General features: G+C 40.5%; 1 protein-coding gene across 1 annotated transcript; it reads right to left on the reverse strand.

The window, feature by feature from the left end:
- Positions 1–838: 838 nt before the first annotated feature.
- Positions 839–13015, reverse strand: LOC131413964 (zinc finger protein with KRAB and SCAN domains 8). Its single transcript, XM_058554975.1, has 6 exons — positions 12634–13015; positions 5681–6191; positions 4896–5037; positions 2997–3088; positions 2569–2692; positions 839–1878 (listed from the first exon to the last, which is right to left on the reverse strand). Exons 2-6 carry the CDS (start codon positions 6095–6097, stop codon positions 917–919), a joined length of 1737 nt encoding a protein of 578 aa, XP_058410958.1. The 5' UTR covers positions 6098–6191; positions 12634–13015; the 3' UTR covers positions 839–916.
- Between the last annotated feature and the right edge of the window lie 10647 nt (positions 13016–23662).

The raw sequence follows: 23662 nt of genomic DNA on the forward strand, positions 1-23662 counted from the left end.
TTGGACCATGGTGTACAGTGGGAAGGTGGAAAGGAGAGCCAGAAGTCACCAAAAGGTACAACCATCCAAGCTGAAGCCGCTGGGCTGAATCTCCACTCACCTCTTTCTCTGCATCATTCCCACAACCATCACTAATGCGTCCACTTCCTTTGCTGACACAGGTACTGGGACTGGGGGTTGTGAAGGATACGTATGGATGCTCAATGACTCAGTGGAGTCAGTGAAGGTGATATATGAAGAAAAATGCTGGCGTGCTGTTAAAAATATAGCATTCTGAGTTTGTGGGGGTATATGGATTTCCACTATCAGGAACATCAGAATAAAATAAAATGCACACCTAAGCATAAATACATAAGTGTCTGTAAAAATTTCCCCAGAACTAGGATCTTAGAAAGCTACATACAAATGTTAAGTCTCACACAGAGGCTGCTTTGCACTAAAGCAGCTTCTTAGATCAGATTAGGAGCACAAGTGCACCTTCAGGGGAATAAATGGGAGAAGGGGATCATGGGAGATTGGAAAAAGCAGAGGAACTAGGAGGAGCAACCTCTCTCAAACCTACAGCTACTCGCCCAAAAAAACAAAGCTAAGTGCCTCGAGCCACGACAAGCAACTTGCTCTAATGCTATTTTAAATTTCTAAAAGATCATTAGGCCATCAGGAGCTCCACTCCATCAGACACCTCCCAAGACAGTCAAGCTAATCAACCTGCATCAAGGTACTCGGCCCAAACTACTGAAGAGCTATTCTAACTTTACCAGCACTATCGATTCTGACCCTAGGTAAGGTTACAACGATGACAAACTTTCTGCCTTTTTACTGCACTGAAAGACCTCTCACTGCACTGAAAGACCTCTCACCAGCATGTGGTTTCTCTAACATTGAATAATGCCCAAACTATGACTGAAGTTTTTTCCTAAACTCCTATGGATTCAGGTTTTTCTCCACTGTGGATTCTCTGATGTCGAATGAGACTCGACCTCTGAATAAAGGCTTTCCCACACTCATTACATTGATAGGGCTTCTCCCCTGTGTGAATTCTCAGATGCTGAATGAGGCCAGTGTTCCCATTGAAAGCTTTCCCACATTCTTTACATTTATAGGGTCTTTCGCCAGTGTGGATTCTCTGATGTTCAATAAGGCCTGACTTCTGACTGAAGGCCCTCCCACACTCATTGCATTTGTAGGGTTTCTCCCCAGTGTGGCTTCTCTGATGGCCAATAAGATGTGAGCTTCGCCTGAAGGTTTTCCCACACTCATCACACTCATAGGGCTTCTCCCCTGTGTGGATTCTCTGATGTCCAATGAGGTGTGAGCTATGACTGAAAGCTTTCCCACACTCATTACATTCATAGGGTCTCTCCCCACTGTGGATTCTCTGGTGCAGAATAAGGCCCGCACTCTGACTGAAAGCCTTCCCACACTGATTGCACTGATACGGCTTCTCCCCAGTATGGATTCTCTGGTGCAGGATCAGGCCTGTGTTTTGACTGAAGGCTTTACCACACTCCTTACAGTGGTAGCGTTTTACTTTGTTGTGGATATCCTGATGGGAAAGAAGGGCTGACCTGTAACTGAAGGCTTTACCACACACATTACACTGATAGGGTTTCTCCCCAGTGTGGATTCTCCAGTGGCGAACAAGGCCTGAACTCTGAGCAAAGCTCTTCCCACATTCATCACATTTATGTCGTCTCTCTTGGGTGGGATTTCCCCGCTGCCTCTCTAATCTGCCCAGAAGGTCTCGAGCTTCTCCATGCTCAAGACCCCCGATAACATCCCCGTTGCATTTGGCAGCTGTCTCTCCATGTGGTTGGATTCCAGTAGATATTACCTGTTTTGAAGCTAATTCCCTGTTCTCATTCCTGGTCTCACCACCTGAAATAAAAATGAAATAAACATCAAGCCAATGTCACTTCCTCTTCTCTGTTAGGAGAAAGGAATTGAAGATAGAGAAAAAGGAAAATACAGATGGAACAGCTACAAGTAAATGCAAAGCTTCTGTCTGTCGTCAAAATGCTTTCACAATATGGGGAGATATGAGCAGGGTCAAACAGAAGTACGACAGGCCACATGGGGAAGAAGTGCCATGAAAAAAGAGGATAGTTGGAAGGGAGACTAAAGTAGGGAATGGATCCACTGAGGAGAAATGGACGTTGGGGAATGGGAAGGAATACAGAACTACTAAAAGATCTAACGAGTGGGACAGAAATGGAAAAGAGCCCCAGTCATTAAGAGAGGAGCACAACAGGCCTAACTGAGAGAAATCTATGTAAAGATCTTATGGGAACTGGGAGCAGAAGCAATGAGTGAACTCAGAGAACACGAAAAGATTTCAATTTCCAATTAGCAAAAAGACCAATACCCACTTACAAATTGTAAGCTAAGTCCTGAATTGGAGAATAAAAGTTTCATTTTCAACCTCAAGAAGTCTCAATATTGTATCTCTCCATTAGATTCTGAGTTTAAACTCAACTATGCCTTTCAGAAAGTTCACAACCACTGTACACATAAAAAACAAATGAACAAAAAACCTTAAATGATAATAACAACCAGAGCTCTCCTTACCCAGGGAGAACATGTTTCTGTAATTCTCTGGCCTGTTATCTCTACTCAGATCCTTCTGTGATGGATCGAGAAGCCACTCCTCTCGAATTAGGGACACAGCCATGTCTTCGATCTTCTCCAAAGTCTGAAACAAAACAAGATCCCCATTTGGGGACTGGGACTGTTCCACAGCTCAAACCCAGAGTGTCAGAGAGATCCACCAGGGTCGGAGAGGATCAAGAGATGGGAACATACTGTGTAAAGGAATGTGAATAGCTGGGAAGAAAAGATTTATTAGGGGAAAATAAAGGATTGATCTGTCTCTATGCAAAAGAATTTGGGGCAAGTTCTTGGGTGAGTACTGCTACAGACAGTCCAAACATGGGGTGGATGCCACAAAAACTGTCAAGTAGAGCTATGGGGTTTCAGTGAGAAGGAGCACGACTCACCTGGAACCCTGCTGTAAGAAGTGTAGCTGTCATCTCCTGGTCTCCAGGACATCCTTTCTGGGAAGGGGCAGGACTCTGAGAAGTAGAAATGGCTGAGAGAGGAGAAAGGAGCTATGAATGATACCAGCCTTGTCCTGTGGTTGTGGGACCTAGCATTAACCCATTCCAAAATTATCTGTATTTCAGAAAATATGCATGCCGGAGATTTTGCACATGAAATGCTGATATCACGGGCTCTGGATACATACCTATGGTTGCCCACAAAACACGTGCATTTTGATGTCCTACTCAGCCTCAAGTTACGAGTCAAAAATAGAAAGTGTACTGGTCTCCTTACAGGAATCACTTTACGGTTTCTTCTCTACCACCAAAGCTATATTTTATCCTTGAGCCTGTATGCAGTATTTCTTTAGGTCCTGATGTCTCAGCAAACTGAATATGAGAATCAATCTATCTCTATGAACTCTATTACTTTTCTGAAATGTCTACCATGACTGTCAGTATCTGCTTCCTATAAATACCAGACAGTGCTATACCAGAATCAACATAGACTACTGTGTCTTGGGCAACAAGATTTAGAATTTTAGACAATAATTATATTATTAATTGAAAATGTTTCTATGCTTCTTCTTTAGAAATATTAAAAATCCATTTATATAGAACAACTACCATAAACCACATAAATGAAAAAATAAGGAATGCAGGGCAAGTATGAGATGAGACTAGAACATCTTGTTCTATAAGAAAGTAAGAAAGTTCTCAAAAAATGATGAGGAAATGTCAAAAGCGCACAGGACTCAGACTGAAGGGGCCTCCTTTGGCCAAATCTGAGACAGTTTAAGCATCAAAATAAAGACAGTAACAGAATATTTCTGGAATAAAATAAGAAGTTATGAGTCCATACTGATAAATTTAAAAAAATAATAAAATGAGGAGAAGGGAACACTCTCCATCACAATAAACAAATAAATATAGAAGGAATAACAGAGTTAGGAAATAATCACTTTGTAACAGTTTTAGTAATCACTGATTCAGTCAAGAAGCATCAATGAATACTAAAACTAGTGTTTTAGCAACAAAAGTTTGATGAGGACTAGGATATTTACAAAGACTTAAGAGTGTCTCCCCACAAATTACTTATTAATTACAAAGGGAAAAATAGTAACTTTTACAACAATCAACCTAGCAAGAATAACCTTAACCAAGTTATCAAAGATAACATTACCAATAACAGGACAAACGCCTGTTGTATCCCTGAGAAGGACACAACATCACTTCTGGGGTGTTCCTGCCAAATATACACAACTTCAATCTAAATATGAGGAACCATCACATAAACCCAAATTGCAGACATTTTACAAAATAACTGACCTGTACTCTTCAACTATTCCAAATTAAAGGAGACTAAAGAGACATGACAACTAACTGCAAAGTGTGTTCTTGGAATGGACTCAGGAAGAACATTATCGGGACAACTGGCCAAAAATGAATATGAACTGTGGACTAGATTAGTAGTGTTACATTTCCTAATTGTGACGAATTTATTGCAGTTATCTAAGAAAATGCCCTTGTTTGAGGAAATATAAACTGAAATATTTACAAATAAAGTGGCTTGATGATACCAGAAAAACCTCAATGCCTATGTTGTAAATATGGTGGGGTAACAGAAATGTGTGAATACATAAAAATCCCCAAATTTTTTAATTTGTTCATTAGTTTACCACTGGAACTGACAGTCTGTATTTGAAGCCTAGATAAACATTTAAACCAGATCATATGACTGGTCTGTACAGTGATTCTAGTTCCTGGTTCTCTCCAGGAACTAGATAGGTGGCCCAAATGTACTTTCTTTCCTTTCCTACTTCCCCCAACCCTCATCAATAAAATCTGGCTCCTCACCTCTCTCTTGTGGCCCATGGAACACTGGAGATTTGTGCTGGGTTGCCACAGGTTGGAGCTGAGTATTTGGAGGCTTTGGTGCAGATTCTGAATGCACCACCTCCTCCCAGATTACCCCATGTCCATGTGCACGAGCTGGGACCTGGAAACAATGGGACAGTTGTGTTAAAAGGAATCCCCTTGAGAAATGAAGTGAACGATGTAAGAGGACCAAGAGAACATCTACATGCTTGGGGAAGGGAGAGGCAGAGTCTCAGTTACTTCCTAGGGGCAGTAAGGAACACAAATATGTTGATTAGCACAGAAAGGCATCACTTCTGCTCAGTACTGAAGGAAAAGATTTCTGCTAATGCCCTCCCTGCTGCATACACCACCAATATTTTGCACTCTCAAGGCAGGAGAATAAGAATGATAAACAGAAACTTATAGCAGTACTATTCAGTGGAAAAAACTTTTGATAAGGAAGTAGGAAACCAAAGTTCCGGTCTCATATCTACCTTTAGTTATCTGGGTGCCCCTGAAAAACTAATTTAAGCTCTCTATGCATCACTTTCCCATCTGGCAAACAGCACCAGTAAGTTGTAGAGGTGTTCTGAGGATAAAATATGGATTTATATCCTTTACAAAAATAAAAAGAACTCTACAAATACAAGCCATCTACACTACAACTATTTTCATCCTCCTACAACAGAAACTCATGCTCAGTGTTTACTCCCATGGTGGTGCCAATCCACCCAGCTTCTAGGACTCCCACAGTCACGGCATGCACACCTCGTTCTACTTACTGGCCGTCCTAGTATATCAATCTGCCTTTCCAAATCCTCCAATAGGGTCACCACCTCCTCTCCATTCTCTAGCTGATGTTCCTTAACCAGAGTCTGGAGATCCTCAGGCAGGATGCTCAAGAACTGCTCCAGTACTAGCAGCTCTAGGATCTGCTCCTTGGTATTCAAATCTGGCCTCAGCCATTGATGGCAAAGTGCCCGGAGTTGGATCAGAGCTTCTCGGGGTCCTAGTGTCTCCTGGTAGCATAACTTCCTGAAGCGCAGGCGGAACAGCTCTTGGCCAGGAGGGTTATTTTCATGTATACTTGATTCCTGGTCCCAACCATGATCTTCCTCTACCTTGACAATTACGAGGTCCTCTTCCGGAGCCTGGTCTGGAGGGGATGGGGCTAAAGACTTTCTTGATTCTGCAGCCATTTAGGGTCAGAAAAGTTCAGGAGGCTTGTTTCCACTACCTTTTTAATCTTCTTAAGAGAAGAAACTTCCAAGGGCCTCTTCTTTAACGGCACTTCTTGGGGAAAATGACAAATAGTGTTATGGCAAGTCAAAGGTCATAGTAATTTACTAAGATAACTTATCAGGCTCCCTACCATGACATGGACTTCATGGCTCAGTCATTTAAGTGTTCTTCATGGTTTCCGAAGCAACTCCTTATCTCCTAACCCTTCTGCCATGCCAAACCCATCTGAGGAATAACCCCTTCCTTCTGCTTTCTCTCTTTAGGGATGTGGAACATAGCTAAACAAAGGCAGGAAACCATGCAGGCTGGGTCTAATTGCAAGTATTTAACTTCAGCTGGCCCTCAGTGCTGCTGATTTAACTCCTTTCAGCATTTGCTACACCAGCTGTACTGTTTCTACACACTTCAGCTCTCAACTTGTCCCTCAGTCTCAACAGAAGAGACTAATTTCCATATAATCTAGCTCAAGGTATTGTCAAGAACTGTCCTGACACTTTGCTCTTCTCCACTAACATTCATTCCTACCTGTGCTCCCTATCTTCCCTCCTGTCTCAAGGGTAACTTCTACTATGGACCTTATCTCAAGCTCTACAACTCGCTTTGGAGCACTGGTCCCGCATCTCCAAGGAACCCGGATGCCCTATCAACACCTACAACGCAAAAGTCTAGTCTCACACACTAATGACCTTCCAGAATGTTTTATAAATAAAATCATACAGTATGTAGCCTTTTGAGTCTGGCATCTCTCACTTAGCATAATACATTTGAGATCATCAATGCTGTTGCATGTTATCAGTATTTTATTCCTTTTATGGATGTATGTTTCCTTATCCATTCGTCAGTTGAAAAGATATCTCAGTTGTTGCGTTTTTGATGATTACAAATAAAGCCACTATGAACATCTGCATATGACTTTCTGTGTGAACATAGTTTTCATTTCATGTGGGCAAATATCCAGAAGTAAAATTGCTGGGTCATATGGTAAATGTATGTATAACTTTCTAAGAAACTGCCCAACTGTTTTTCAAAGTGGCTATAACACTTTGTATTCCACTAGCAAATATGTGAGAATTGCAGTTGCTCCATATCCTGACCAGTATTTCTTTCTTCTAAATTTTAGATATTCTGATAGTTGTGTAGTGGTATCTCACTATGGTTTTAATCTGCATTTCCCTGACTTATAATGTTGAATATCCTTTCATGTGCTTATTTGCCATCCACATATCTTCTCTGGTGAGGTATCTGTTCAAAACTTTTGCCTATTTTTTAATTTAGGGGTTTTTTTATTACTGAGTTTTGAGAGTTCCTTACATATTTTGGATACAAGTCCTTTATGAGATATGTGATTTGCAAATATTGCCTCCGTTTCATTCTTTTAACAGTGCCTTTCAAAGAACAGAAATTCATAATTATTTTGAAGTTTGTCAATTTTTTTCTTTAAGGGATTGTGCTTTTGGTGTCGTATCTAAGAAATCTTTGCTTAATCCAAGGCCACAAAGATTTTCTCCTGTTTTCTTTTAAAAGTTTTATACTTTTAGGTTTTACCTTTAGGTTTATGATCCATTTCGAGTTAATTTTTGTATCGAGTTTGAGGTACGGGGAGGGAGGTTCATTTTGTTACATAAAGATATCAAGTTGTTCCAGAACCATGTGCAGAAATGATTACCCTTGATCCATTGAACTGTCTTTGTACCTGTCAAAAATCAATTGACCATATGTGTGTGGGTCTATTTCTGGAATCTGTATTCTGTTCCATTGACCTATATGTTATCCTTTCACTAATACAAAACTGTCTTGATTGTTGTGGCTTTTAAAATCTTGAAATCAGGTACTAAGAGTCCTGCAACTTTGTTGTTCGTTTTCAAAATTGTTTTGGCTTTTCTAGTTCTGTTGCCTTTTGATATAAATTTTGGAACTGGCTTCTTTGTTCCTACAAAAAAATTCTGGAATTGGATTTGTGTTGAATCTACAGCTTAGTTAAGGGACAACTGATATCTTAACAATACTGAGTATTCCATTCCATAAACACGATATATTTTTCCATTTATTAGTCTTCTCTGATTTCTTTCTTTAGTGCCCAAACTACCTATTCTTAAAGGACAAGATAAAACACTTTCACCTTTAAAATCCTCTCTTGATGACTCCAATTGGAAGTGATTTCCCTCTTACTCTATACTTCTGTTACATAAATGTGTACTACTTTAATGTCACTTTTCCAATAATTGTGTATTATTAGTTGCAAAGGAGTTCTGACTTCCTAACTTAACTGTATGTTCCCCATGAGTAGAGGTCTATATGTTGCATCTTACTGATAGAATTGAAGAACATTAGAGGGCTGTTATTTACAATACCAAACACAGAATGTATCTATATTTGTTGAAGAGTAAGGTCTACATACAAGACCTGAGGTCCAAAGAGTTCAATTACAGGGTCCTATTTCTTTGTGGGATTTACATCTATGGCTTCTATCTTTGGTATTAGACATCTCTCTTGCCTGCAGCTGCAGTGTTAAGTGGTCTTCTTGCCTTTGGTTATGCTTTTCTCCCATTCATGTTCCACAAAGCTGGTGGGGTTGAATTGTGTCCCCAAAAAAGACGTGTTGAGGTCCTAACCTCTGGTACCCATGAATGCGACCTTATTTGGAATTAGGGTCATTGCAAATGTAATCAAGTTAAGATGATGTCATACTGGGCTAGAGTGGGCCCTTAATCCAATATGACTGGTGTACTTTTAAGAAGAGAAGAGACACAGAGATTGACACACACAAAGGAAAGGCCATGTGAAGACACAGACACAGAAGAGAGCTGTGACTACAGAGATGGAGTTATGCAGCTATAAGACAAGGAATGCCACGGGGCCGGCCTCGTGGCCTAGCGGTTAAGTGCGTGCGCTCTGCTGCTGGCGGCCCGGGTTTGCAGGTTTGGATCCCGGGCGCGCACTGAGGCACCGCTTGTCAGGCCATGCTGTGGCGGCGTCCCATATAAAGTGGAGGAAGATGGGCACGGATGTTAGCCCAGGGCCAGTCTTCCTCAGCAAAAAGAGGAGGATTGGCATGGATGTTAGCTCAGGACTGATCTTTCTCACAAAAAAAAAAAAAAAAAAAGGACCAGGAATGCCAAGGACTGCTGGTAATCAGAAGGTGGGAGAGCATGGCCCTGCCAACACCTTGGTTTTGGACTTTTGGCCTCCACAACTGTGAGAGAATAAATTTCTGTGTTAAGCCATCCAGTTTGTGGTACTTTGTTACAGTAGCCCTATGAAACTAATATACTGCCAGAGAGACTATTTTAACAAATATGTAATATGACTCACCTCCTTAAAAATCTTTCAACAGGGAACCCAACTCTTCAACATGGTATGCAAGGCCCTTCATGATATGTAAACCTGCCTAGCTTTATCTGCTATAAACTCACCTTCATACAGCATATAGCATTCAAACTCACATTTCTGAATGTGGCTTCTCAAACCTCCATTCTGCTGCAGAGCTCTTTACTCTAGCTCAGTGGTTCTCAATTGGGAGCAATTTTGCCCCCCTCTCCAAGGGACATTTGACATTTGACAGCTGAGGGTAAGGGGTGCTGCTAGTAACCAGTGGGTAAAGGCCAGAGATGCTACTAAACCTCCTACAATGCATAACATAGCCCCCCAAAACAAAGAGTGATCTGGCCCAAAGTGTCAATGTCAAGGTTAATAAATCCTGGTCTAGCTGAAACCACTACACTCTAACTTAAAAGTCCCAGCTTACCTTTTTCATGAGGTCTTCTCTGTCATTCCCACCCCATACCTGCCTCTCCCCAAGCAGATTAAAGTGCTCATTCTTGCCAAGATATTTTTTACATCACCCAAATATAGGATTTATCACATTATGTAGAATACTGCAACTGTCTGCCATGGCCATGGTTTTCTTGCATATGTCTGCTTGTGGCAGTAACCTTTTCCTTTGTATCTCTTTTTAAGCAGGGAAGTTATATTATATATTTGTATGCCAGATGGATCACAATGGCAGCATTGTAGACAACGGATTGGAGAAAAATATAACTGAAGGCAGCACTGTAGAAAATCAAGACGAGCATAACCAAAGGCAAAAAGTAGTTGGCAAGAGATGCTAACACCAAGATAAAACCACAGACCTATAGCTACAAAGGGAATGAAGAGATAGGCACTTAGAAGGAAAATCAGATTACATATTGTTCCTGACATGAGTCTGCAAAGCAGTGCCTCTATTTTTCAGTTTTTTTGGGGGGAGGGGAGGTGGAGTTGGTTCATAGTCTCTTCCATCTAAGGAAAACACAGAACTTCTCCTCAGAAGGAAGCCCATAGGCACGAAAGTTTATATTCAATTTCAGTAGAGTTTATAGACCTGACACCTATCCAAGAACTCCAGGAGGGTTAAGAACCCTTACTTAGAGAGTGTGGACAGAAAAGGAAGAGAATTTGAAAACTGTCTTTAAAATTAGACAAGGTGGGAACAACAGTTTGGAGTAAACTATAAGACAGGAAAAACCAAGGAGCAAGAGATAAGGTTAAACATGGTGATTAACATCAGTGGATTTAATTCACGGATGATGACTTTACAGAGAAGTGGGGGGATTTCCTGGAATAGTGAAATTTTGAAAGGAGACTGAATTTGGGCAAGAGATTGAGATTTTATGGAGGGTTTGGGACAAGGGGTAATCAATTTTGTTTTGAACAAACAAGATTAACATTCATAGTTTTAAAATAATTTATTTTAAAAATCAATTAAAATTTAATAAATTCCTAAATTTCCTCAAAATAGCTATTTACAGTTTAAAAACTTAAAAGGTCATTACTATGGAACATGAATTCTAAGCTCTAATTGTTTAGAATGTGATGCTGCATAGTCATTGTTTTACCATGTTTTCATATGAATTTCCTTAAAGCCAAGGTTCATCTTTACTGAACAACTGGGCATCTTCTGTCTTATAATCAATCCTTGTCAATACTAGCAGTAAAATATTTCAATGTTAAGTGTGCACCAATCAAGAACTTTATATTGTTGATATATTAAAATATTAAATTAATACATTAATATAAGAATAGTAAATGATAAAGTCTCAATAGTGAAACTGATGGAGGTCATCTAATTATCAGGTTTGTTCGTATTTTATATCAAACAAGCCAACAGGTCTTGTCCATTCCCCATCTTGATGATTCTTTTTAGTAGCTAATTTTCCATTTTTTAGTTTCTTCCCTCTCCAATCATACAGTTTCTGACAACTACAACCTGTACCTAACCAAACACAAAAACATGTACTACAAAATTAGTCCACTATATATCTTCCTCTCAAATAGTTTTGTGTATACACATCTGTATTAAGTGGACAAGCACCTTGTGGATAAAAACTGCTTATTACATCCTCTTTCAAGAATACCTAGTGAAGTTTATTGATTTAGTAAGTTAAAATAGTCAATCTTTAAAGCTTCTTCTGATCTCAAATGCTATAATCCTCTGAATGACCGAAGGCACAACTCAGCTTTTAATGGCACTATTTTTTCAACAGATAAAGAAGGAATGTTTTCTTCCTTCAGACTCAGTTTAATTTGGGATCTTCTGGAACTGAAAATAAAGCAAAAAAAGAAAGATATTTTCCAGGCTTTAAAGATCAAGAAAAGGTAGGTGAAGCAAATGCTATCTATGCTTTATTGTTATCTCAAACTGCTAAGCTGAATGTTTTAACATCCACCACGTTTTACACTTAACCACAAGAGAAGTTCCAAATACCTATGTATTTGCTAAAACAAAGATTACTGCATAAATATACTTAACTGAACTAATCAAACAAGGGAAATATGGACTGTTTTTAGAGGTGGTGGTGGCAGTCTTCATGTTGCCTGGCAAAAATTTCTCCTGAGTTTTGGAAATGGGGCCCCTCCTAAAGAGTTCCCAGGCGTCTATTTCAGTTAGCTTTAACAAACGAAGTAAGTATTCTTAAGGCTGAATTCTATATTACCCTGAAGTTGTCAAAAACGTTTCTTTTGTACAATTATCCCGCAACACACCACCATTTTCTGAATACACTACAAAGACCAGAATAACTTAAGAGCAAAAATATGTTTCCATGCATAGTTGGGGCTTCCAAAAGCAAAACATCTTTTCTTTTTTTAAATGACAATTTTATTGTGACAGAAACGCAAAACTGCTAAGTAAAAACAATTCAGATCGCGGAAATGGTGGGATAAAAACGCGGGGGCAGTTTCCTAACTTAAGACAGATAAGATCGACTGCAAATAACACTATAAAACGATAGCGATGAAGAAAGCGAACCCCCATAAAAGGTTCCCTCGCAAAAAGTTTGGTGACGCGGACTCGGCTTGAGCCGGCAACCAAAGCGGCCTGGGACCTTCAGAATCACGCCGGGACGCCGACCTCGGCTCAGGCCCCCTCTCCAGATCCCTCAGGCCTGTCCTCAGCTGCGGCCTGGTCTGGCCACTAAGCGCCCTTCCTCCGGCCCGGAGCCCCAACCGTACTCACCGTGAGTTCCAGGGGCGGCCCGGGGTGGGGAAAGGAGATGGCCAACGGTGGGCGCACCTGAGGAAGGGCAGGGAGAAAACGGCGCGACAGCTGTAACCTGACCAGGCCCCTCCAGCCCCTAACTTCCAACCCTGCGGAGGCACAACACCGACCAACAAGCATCTTGCCCCCCAAAGGCACTTCCGGAAGCTCTCTAGGAATCCTGGAGGTCTGAAAGCTCTATGGTTGGCCGACGGAGGGGACGTGGGCACTACGCCCCTCACAGGCAGTACGCTGTGCACCAGGTTCCTCCCGCGGCTGTGCGTCGCGGGGTTGCACGACTCCAGGGCACCGTGAACGTCCTGAGGAATGACGGCTCTTTGTGTCACCTCCGCCCCGCGCACAGGGCCCGCTCCGCTCGCTCGCTGGCGCTGGCGAGGGTAACGGTCCCCAAGGGCCGTTCGGCGGGCGTGCGGAGGCCACTACTGGGAACAGGAGGAAGCTGGGAAGGCGGTGGAGGAGGGTGCCCTTTTAAGGATCCTTTTGGTGCTAAGTAACTGGACTCGCGTTTGGCCAGGTTAGATACTCCTGTCCTTTTCTGTTCTCTCTGCATAAATAGATCCAGTCCTCCAAAATAGACTGCAAATTTCTTGAGGAATTCCTGTTAATCGTAGTTCATAGTTTATAAAATCTCCTATGGCACCTAGTAATAGTACACTTTGCACTAAGTATTCAAAAAATAATTGTAATTGAATATAGATTCTTTTCGAATCTTTATATATTTTTTACCGTTTCCTATCTTAATGAATTGCAATCTCTTATAAAACCTGCATTTGCAGCTTAGCTTTTTAATGCTAAAACTATAACAGAAGCTTCTGTAGTAGACTCTAGTTTTAATACCTCAAAGTTTGGGAAACAAATCTACGTTCATTCTTTATACCCCGTTGTGTTCAAGTTTTAACTTTCAGACTAAATAGGATTTCAGCGGTGGAGGTTGTGGGAAATGTCTTTTATTTTTGTTGTTGTTTTGGTCCCACATTTTTATTCCTTCAGCACCTTTCCTAATTATCCATTTGTTCTGAGTTCTCAGGTGCCCCTCCAATCTTCACCTTAATTTCCCCTCTTTATCTGTTCCTGCTGATAGCCACCACCAATGTTTCTATCCAGTCCCCAACCCTAACCTGAAAATATTTTGTCCACCCATCAGGACCAAATCTTAGTGGTTTTGATTTGTTTTTAAGGGTTTTGTCATCTAATCATCACAACCAAACAAGTAAATAACAATAAACACTAAGAAGTTAGATTCTAGATCCTTTCAAAGCACTTATTTTTGATCTTCATTTCATAGCTTTTGCCTCCTGGCTGGGATGGTTACTGGAGATAACTGGAGACAGAATAGAACTCTGTTCTCAGTTTCTTTTTTTACATTAAAAAAATATATTTTTTAAAACCAAAGTTGTACACATAGGTAGTTTAGAAGTAAAATAGTGTCATGACCTAGGCAAAGATTTCTCAAAAGGCACTAATAATATAAAATTGATAAATTTGACTTCATCAACATTTAAATCTTATGCTCATCAAAAAGCACCATTAAGAAAATGAGAAGAGAAGCTACAGACTGGAAAACATTTGCAATATATATTTCTGACAACTGGTATCCAGAATACATAAAGAACTTTCACACCTTATCCATAAGAAGACAAATAGACCAACATAATAGGCACAAGATTTGAAACTATACTTTACAAAAGAAGATACACGAATGGCCAATAAGTACATGAAAAGGTATTCAACACATTATTCATCAGGGATATATGAAATTAAAACTACAGTGAGTTACCACTACACATCAATTAGAATGGCTAAAATTAAGATGACTGACAATACCAAGTGCTAATGAGGATATGAAGCAACTAGAGCTCTTACACACTACTAGTGGGAATGTAAAATGGTATAACTAGTTTGAAAAAATGGCAGTTTTTAATGAAGTTAAATAATGCCTGCATTATGACCCAGCAATCTCACTCCTAGGTATTACCTAAGAGATATGAAAACATAAGTCTACACAAAGAATATTCACATCAGCTTTATTCATAATAGGCCTAAACTGGAAAAACTCAGATGTTCATCAACAGAAGAATAGAGAATCAAATAGTGTTATGTTCATACAATGGAGCACTACTCAGAAGTAAAAAGAAGCTACTGACAAATGAACAATGTGGATGAATCTCAAAATTATTATGTTGAATAAAAGTAGCCTTATATGAACATATGTTCAAGAACAAGTAAAATTATGGGCCAGCCCCCTGGCTTAGCGGTTAAGTGCGCATGCTCCGCTACTGGCGGCCCGGGTTCGGATCCCGGGCGTGCACCGACGCACCACTTGTCCGGCCATGCTGAGGCCGCATCCCACATACAGCAACTAGAAGGGTGTGCAGCTATGACATACAACTATCTACTGGGGCTTTGGGGTAAAAATAAATAAATAAAATTATTAACAAAAAAGAAGTAAAATTAATCTGGTGACAAAAGACAAAAAAGTGTTTATGCTTGATTGTGGTTGTGGTTACATGGTTGCATACATATGTAAAAATTCATTGAGCTGCACACCTGATTTATGCATTTTACTAATAAAAATAAATTTTAAAAAAGTAATTAAAATTAAATAGTACTCTCAAGTTTATGGTGTGAAAAACACCAGACCTCATTCCTCCCGTCCCTACCAATATCTGTTCCCCAGGGACAACCACATTAACTCTTTCCTTTTTTGTTATTAACCTCTGTGTTTATAAATAGCATGCTAACACTGCTATTTCTTGATTTTTCATGTATAGATATATAATCTATTGACTTCTTACTACAGAAAATAAACATTTAACCCTTTTAAACCACTACTAGGATTAGCCACACCAGGAATTAGAGGACACATTTTAAACTTCCTCAAGTTGCTAGGTCCAACAACAATAGCAGCTCCACCAAAGCACACAAAAAAGTTATACTCTGGTTACTGGTACCTTCTCTGTTTGTTTAAGCAGGGGACATGCTTCTAATAAGACTCCAAATATTTTCCACACCTAGGGCCTCAAAGGTGTTCCCAGATTCTCCTCAGTTGCTCTGCATTTTAGCTTCAGAAGGACTGCTTCATATATAGTATATGGACTAGCACAGTAATTCTCAAATATTTTGGTCATGACTCCTTTTATACTCTTAAAAACTAGTACGGACCCCAGAGAGCTTATGTTTATGTGGGTCATATCTATTGAGATTTGCTGTGTTCGGGAAATTAAAACTGAGGAATTAAAAAATATTTATTCTTTAAAATAACAATAACAAACCCATTACATGTTAAGTAACATATTTTAAGAAATTTAACTATATTTTCCAAAACAAAGTTAGTGAAAGGAGTGGAATTATTTTACATTTTTGCAAATCTTTAATGTCTGTCTCAATAGAAGGTGGCTGGATTCTCATATCTGCTTCTTCATTCAGTATCACACTTTTGCTCACACTTTCCCCACTTCTAGAAGTGTACCATCACCTACTTTCCACTTACCTAAACCCTGCCCATCCTTCAAGGTCTTGCTGAAATTTCACTTTAATCAGAAAGCCTTCTCTAAGAATCTAAAAGTGGGGTGTGTAAAAATGAGAAAATAGGAGAGAGGGTGGTAGAAAGGAACGAACATGGCTTGTTTTAAGTTCAAGTTGGAAGAGTAACATATATATCTACTTCCTCTCCCTCCCAAGAACCTACTTAAATGATTGAAAAACTAAAAAATAGATAAATACATAAATAAAAGTGCTAGAAAACAAAGAGTGGTCCAGAAATTTCGAGGACTTTCTGGAAAAGAATAAGTAATTGGGATTGGATTGTTGGAGAAGCAGAGGTAATTGCCCTGCAAGACAGCAGGGCCAGGTGTACTTCATCACAGGAACCCTGGAGAAGTTCTCACCTCAGGATCAGTAGTTGCAAAGGGCAAAAGTGGGTCATTCATTTAAGAACTGCATTTGGGACAGTTGGATATCTCCCCTTTCCCACTGGTATCTCTGGGGCTTCTGTCCTCTAGCTATAGCTTGCAACTTTGGCCCTGTTTGGCCTTTCTAAAACAAGTGGGAGGGCTCTTACTAAGGAAACTGAGGTGTAACAAAGAAGCATAGCAAAATTTGAGATTCCTCTGCAATGGAACAAAGAGGAGGAAAAATAAAGACAGCACTGCCTAGGAGTGAAGTACATTGAAGCTCTCCACCCCAGAGAAGGTCGTTCTCATTTTTGGTAATTGTGTAGATCCCCAAGCCTATCTGCTTGCTCCCTGTTCACTCACTCTAAAGGAAGGCCTGCCTGTAGCCTTCCAGCTCCGGAAGCAGCCTCCTACAACTACAGTGGAAATTCACACTACCTAAATTAACCAGCACAGGACTCCATTTCTAAATATGAACAGGCGCAAAGCATCAGAAAACATTTAATGAAAATCACGAGCAGAGCATGAAAGAGAAATGATAAGAGTAACAAAGAGATCTGACCTGCAGAAGAAATAGAGACAATTCAGGGAACAGGAAAAAACTTTAAATAGACGAGTTGGGGAATGAATGCTGAAGACCTGCTTGGCAGATTGCTTCTAGGTAAATGAGTATGTAAGTATTTAATCTTCATGCTGCTCTAAACATAGAAATGATGGATTAATACATACAAGGAAAAAAAAGACACACACAGGTTGAAATACTCTATAGATCTCTATCATTCAGAAACAGAATAAAAATGCAAAACAGTGAGCAGGGCCAATGTTCCAAGCTTGAGAGATAGGCCTGCTGGGCTAGGGAGGCCACAGGGCACAGGCCCAGCTTTGTAGCTAGGAGGTGAGTCAAGTCATCTACTTGATTTGAGACTGGTGTTGCCATATCCCCGATATTACTGCAGAGTGGCGACTCTAAACTGTTATTATGAGACGTGGCTTTGATCTGGGGGGCCCAGTGGGCCAGATGGAAGCAGCTTTAAATCAAATCCAGGATGGGAGGTGGTCGTGGGTAGAGAGAGGAAGGGAAGGTGCATAGGTGTATATCTTGATGCAAAGTCTGATAAAAGTTTAAGATAGGGATTGACAAGAGGGGAAAGAAGCTAGAAACAAGGAAGAGCCTATTCCATTGATAATAGCTTCAAATGGAAGGTAGGGGGAAGACTGGGTCCATGGAGGTTGTTTGGGAAGTACTATATAGGGTTGATGAGCCAGAGAGTTAGGCAAACATGAGTGACAAAGGGCAAGGGAAAGAATCTCAGGAAAGTAAAGCAAAGAACCAAAAGAATAGACAGAATACAGGTAGGGTGACAGCAGGTGGGATGGCGGGGGGGCACCTATTGGGATTAATTGTGGAGTGAGTAGGGAGTGGTTAAAGGCCAGGAATGGGTGAGAGGAAATGCGAAGATTCTATAAGCCCAACTAAACTATACAACAAGAAGCAGATACTCTGAGGATGACGCTTCCCAAACATGGCAATGGCACCTTGGCTGACTCAGGGGAACTGGGATTCTGATGTGAGCTGTGTAATCCCATGCCATTTGGTCCAAGTGGATATAACAAGCATATTCTGTTTGATTTCAGCATGAAAAATATACACCAATTCAAGGACTATAAGAAGAGGGCCTATGTTAGCAGGAAAAATGAGAGGATTTCTCTTTGAACCACTTTCAGTTGGGCTTTTTTGGATAGGATGGTTCTGAGAAGAGCTCTAAAATGAGAAGGAATACAATGATCAAATAGATTAATTATAATTGACAAACATAAAAGGAGATGGGGAGGTACAGTTAAGTAACATCATTATTTCTGCTGTAGGTTTTGTAGATACCCCTTATCAGACTAAGAATTCTCCTTCAATTACCTAATTTGCTAACTTTTAAAATTATGAATGGATGTTAAATTTTATCAAACACTTTTTCTAAAGGTATTGAACGTTCGTATTATTTTTCTCCTTTAACATGTTAGTGTGAATTACACTGATTGTCTAATGTTAAGTCAACCTTGCATTCCAACTTGGTTATGATGTATGTCATCCTTCCAATATATGGGATTCAGTTCAATATTTGGTATAGGACTTTTGTAACTATGTTCATGAATGAGACTGTCAGAGTCAGGTTTGGAATCAAAGATATGCTAGCCTCATAAAATGAGTGGAGTGCAACCTTATCTTTGTTGTCTGGAAAGGATTATATAAGATAGGTATTATTTATTCCTTGAATGTTTAGTAGAACTGTCCAGTGAAACCATCTGGACCTGGAATTTTCCTTCTCCTTATTAAATTCAACTCTCCATGCAAACACCATTGGATGTTATTAACAGTATCACCAGTTTCCAAGTTGTGCAGTCTTGAGAGGCTTCCTTGATTTACGTTGATGAAATATGGAGATAAAGGAGAAGTCATCAGAGCCAGCAGATTTCTCCTTTGAAATGTTGCTCTTTTCCATTAATATAACCAGCATACTCGGTTTTAATTACCTCATACCTACATGACTGCAGCCTTGAGATAATCTTCCTAACTCTAGTCCTTCCCAGATATGGTTACTCGATTCATGTTCTTTAAATATCATTACCTTTTCCCCCATCACTGACTCTAAGTGGCTCATTATCTTTTATTAAAACAAATGTAAACTTCTCTGTATGACTTGTATTTTTTATTATATTTTTAAAAATTAGAATAAAACATGATAAACATTAGAATCTAGATGTATATAAAGTAAAAAAACCCTGACATCTTCTTTACCCCCAAATGTTATTACTTAAGAGTGTTGAGAAACAATTCCCCAAGGATCTCTCACATTTCTCCAAGTCTTCTGTCAGATTTTCTTTCAGATTATCTTTTCAAAGATGTTTGTATCTCTTTTTGGAGATTTGTTTCCCTACCAGGATAATAAAGATAATGTCTCACTCTGGAAAAAGGTTGGGCAAAGATTGGGTTTTCCTAAACTTGGGGTTCCTCTGCTAGGATGCAAACCCATTGTGTGAGCAGCATTCACCTGGGCCCCTCTATATCACCCTTGTAGGCTTTGAGGACAAGGGGAACATGAAGCTCATGATGCTTGTGTCATTAAATAAAGTCCTTTGTCTCTAACACAGGAGTCTAGTGACTTTTGCCAGTATCCGTGAAACTGTGGCAAGTTAAATTGTTAGCTTGTAAATACGATAAAGTCTTCACAATTCTTTTTTTCTTTTTGCTGAGTAAGATTTGCCCTGAGTTAACATCTGTTGCCAGTCTTCCTCTTTTTATTTTTTTTTTGCTTCAGGAAGATTAGCCCTGAGCTAACATCTATACCACTTGTACGTGGGTCGCCACCACAGCATGGCTGATGAGTGGTGTAGGTCCACGTCTGGGATCTGAATGTGCAAACCTGGGCCACTGAAGTGGAGCATGTGGAACTTAACTACTATGCCATGGGGCCGGCCTCCACATTCTTAATATGGGGTAATCACTGTTAAGTTTGGAGTGCATCCTTTTCCCTTACATGCACAAGCACCACACATAATTACTCACATCTTTATATACAAACATAGTTTTCTTCTAAGAAAAATGGAATATATATTGTCCTGACACTGCTTTTTTCAATGAAAATTTATCACTTTAATGGCTGAATAGTATTCCATAATAGGATATGGTATATGTAATTAATTATTCCCCTATTGATAGACACTTAGATTTTTTTCTTTCCTTCTACCATTAGCAATCTTGTCTGCCTTTTACTGCCCTCTAGAATGACCCTCTCCCTTTCCCATAATCACTGTCACATTTCCCCAGTACTCTCAAGTCAAAAGACTTGTCTCATTGCTCCCTACTTAATATAAACACTGGTCTCTTATTCTAATAACAGGCGTCTCTCTCTTCTCAGGATTTTATCATTCTATTTAGCACTCATCACATTCTGTGTTACATTACTTGCTATTGTTACATTTGCTCTTCAAATAGACTATAAGCTTCCTTAGGTTTGGTGTCTAGTATTTATTCTGAGATCTCCCTCCCACTTCCAGTACTTGGTGGCCCTTGAAATATGCAATGTGCCATACATTTCTGACAGCAAAAGTGGTTTGACTTGTTTTGTCAACTAGCTAAATTTAGTCAATTTGGTTCACATTCCCACTGCTGTTCTTTAATTCCTTCCCCCTAGATCTGTCCTCATTCATCCAAGTAAGTATTTATCAAGAGCCTACCCCTTTTAGGTGCCAAGTGAAGGGAAAGTGCTGGGATGAGCACCTATACGGAGTTCACACTGATCGTCAATCTTTTGCATACTTCGTGGTTTCTCCCTTACTCAAGTCCTACACTTTACTTGTCTTCACAGGAGCTCCAGAAAAGCGACAGTTGGTAAATTAGTCCCATTTGTCTGACATGAATGAGAGAGAGAGATACGGAGGAGGGGAGGGAAACGTCTAAAGGCTAAGTTTTCTACATGCACTCACATTTAATCATCACAACCCAAGAAACAGGCACTATATTATTATCCTGATTTACACAAACGAGGGAACCGAGGTTTATAGAGGTTAGAAAAAATTGCCCTCGGCCTTAATTGGAGAGTGGGCGAGCCAGAATTTGAACCCACGTTTAAAGGATTCCAGCGCCGGTACTCTTCGCCCATTTCACTGTGGGCCCACATTTTCCCTAAGGATCAGAGAAGTTGCAGCAGAGGCCAATTTTCGTCTCCCTTCGTCCACAAAGTTCTGCCAGATCACAGTGAGCAGGGCACCGGCAGGCATAGTCTGCGAAACCCTCCTTTCCCCGGCTGCGGTCGCTTGGGGTCACTTCTAAGGCGGCAGCTCGGTGCGACCGCGCCTCCACCCGGAGGCCCCTGAGGCTCCGGCCCACTTCTGGCCTGGGCCCGCTGGACCCGCGTTCTAGGAACCGCAGACTGGAGTTGACAGCTGTGGGGAGGGCCCGGATGGGAAGCTGCGGGCCGCGGCAGACCCCTGTCCCCAAGTCACTTTCGGCCTCTGGTGGAATCCTGGAGGTTTCCACAGCTCCACGGTTGGTCGACTTTGCGGGAATGCCCTTGTCGCTGGCAACCACGTCCAAACGGCTGCCGGGCAATGCGCTCCCGGATCCCCCCAAACAGGTCTCCTCTTTCTCCGCATGGGGGCGCGGGGCCTCTTTCCGGGCGGGAACCCCAGTGTTTCTGGACCAGGGAAAGACCAGCACCCTTTTCCAGAGCTCTCGCCACTCCCAGCCACTTCCGGCCGCTAACGGTTTCAGAGCGCCGCGGGCTGGGGAGGGGGATGCGGCCCGAGGCTGTAACGGCGTGGGGAGCTGGGCCCGGAGCCAGGCGCTGGGCACGGTCGGGAGAAGGGCTGGCGGGTGAGTGTCGGAGAGAGGGCGACAGAGTGGTGGAGAGGCGAGACCTCCGGGTTGCACTGGGGTTCGGTATTTAGGGAGCAGTTTAGAATTATAATAATTGTTAACATTACGGGTATTATTTTAAAACATACAACAGCAACAACACAGTGAATTCATGAAGATCAAATATCAGTTAAATGACTTAAACAGCTTTGAGGGAAAGAAAATGCTGAACACGATGCTAGGGAAAGAAAATGCTGAACACGATGCTAAGGAAAAGACCTAACAGCGCTAATGGTAGCGGCTAATACTGTTTGCCAAGCACCTCTCGGACCTAACCTTATACCATGTTCCCCTTAACCCAGTGCTTGAGACACAATGACCTTCTTTCAGTTCCTGTAACACATCAGATTCATTCCTATTGTAAACACTGCATTAGTTGTTCCCTTTGCATGGTCTCTGCAGAACTTCCCAAAGCTGGACATTTATATTTCAGTTAGAGCATCAGCTCCCCAGAAAAGCCTTTTCTGACTACTTAGTCTTTCAGTTACTGTTTCATTTCACTTCATTGTTTATATTCTACATACCACTTACTCCTATTTGATATTTGTCTTGTTTGTCTCCCTTTATAATGTAGGCTTATAAGGGCAGAGATCTTATCTTGTTCCCTGCTATATTCCCAGTATCTAGAAGAGGGGATTTACATGTAGCGTGCACTCAATAAATACCTATTGAATGAACGAATAGGAAGAATTAGGTAAAAAGTCATTGATATCATAGAACTTAGCCTCACAGAATTGAGGTGGTTTGGAACACAGAGAATGGGACCTACCCTGAGGGTGAGAAGATCTCAATCAGTGCTGTTCATTAAATAGGAATATAATGTGATCAACTTACGTAATTCTAAGTTTTCTAATAGCCACATTAAAAAGTAAAAAGATGAAATTAATTTTAATATGTTTAAGCCAGCATATCTAAAATATTATTTTAAGATCTAATCAATATAAAAATTATTAATAAAATATTTTACATTCCTTTTTTCATACTAAGTCTGAGAGCCGGTGTGTTTATACTTATTGCATGTCTCAATTCAGATATTAAATTTTCATTGAAAATACTTGACTATATTGAGATTACATAAAATTTAAAATGGAAAAAGTAGATTTACATGTCCAAATTACTCCAAACATACTTAAAGGTTTTCCAATAACTGGATTATCAGTTTTTAAAATTAAAATTAAATAAAATTAAAAATTTAGTTCCTCAATTGCATAGCCGCCTTTTAAGTGCTCAATAGCCACATGTACCTGGTGGCTACTGAACTGGACAGTGCAGATTTAGATCAAGGATAGTGTCTATTCACGGATGAGTCTAGGGGAAAAGGAGAGGGTAGCACCAGAAGTATGGCATGGAGGGAAGAGGAAGGTCTAAAAAAATGCACTGTAAGCTCTTTATGCAAGTCACATTTGAGGACAGATTCCTCTGATCCTCAAAAGTAAGTGAGGTCTGGCTTCCTAAAGTATACTACTTCTCTAGCGTAATTGCTGCACGATCTGGAAATCATTTTGTGCGGTAGGAAAAGGGTCTAGCAGTGCTGGTCATATGTGCCATTTCTAAGTAGAATCTTATTGTATAGATTGTGGAACAGTCATGGAAATCAGATTATTTTCCTATAGAGCAGTGGTTCTCAACTGGGAGTGATTTTACCCTCAGGGGACATGTGTGTGTGTGTGTGTCAGGCTTAAGA

This window comes from Diceros bicornis, chromosome 14 (assembly GCF_020826845.1).
Source record: "Diceros bicornis minor isolate mBicDic1 chromosome 14, mDicBic1.mat.cur, whole genome shotgun sequence".
Lineage (NCBI taxonomy): Eukaryota > Metazoa > Chordata > Mammalia > Perissodactyla > Rhinocerotidae > Diceros > Diceros bicornis.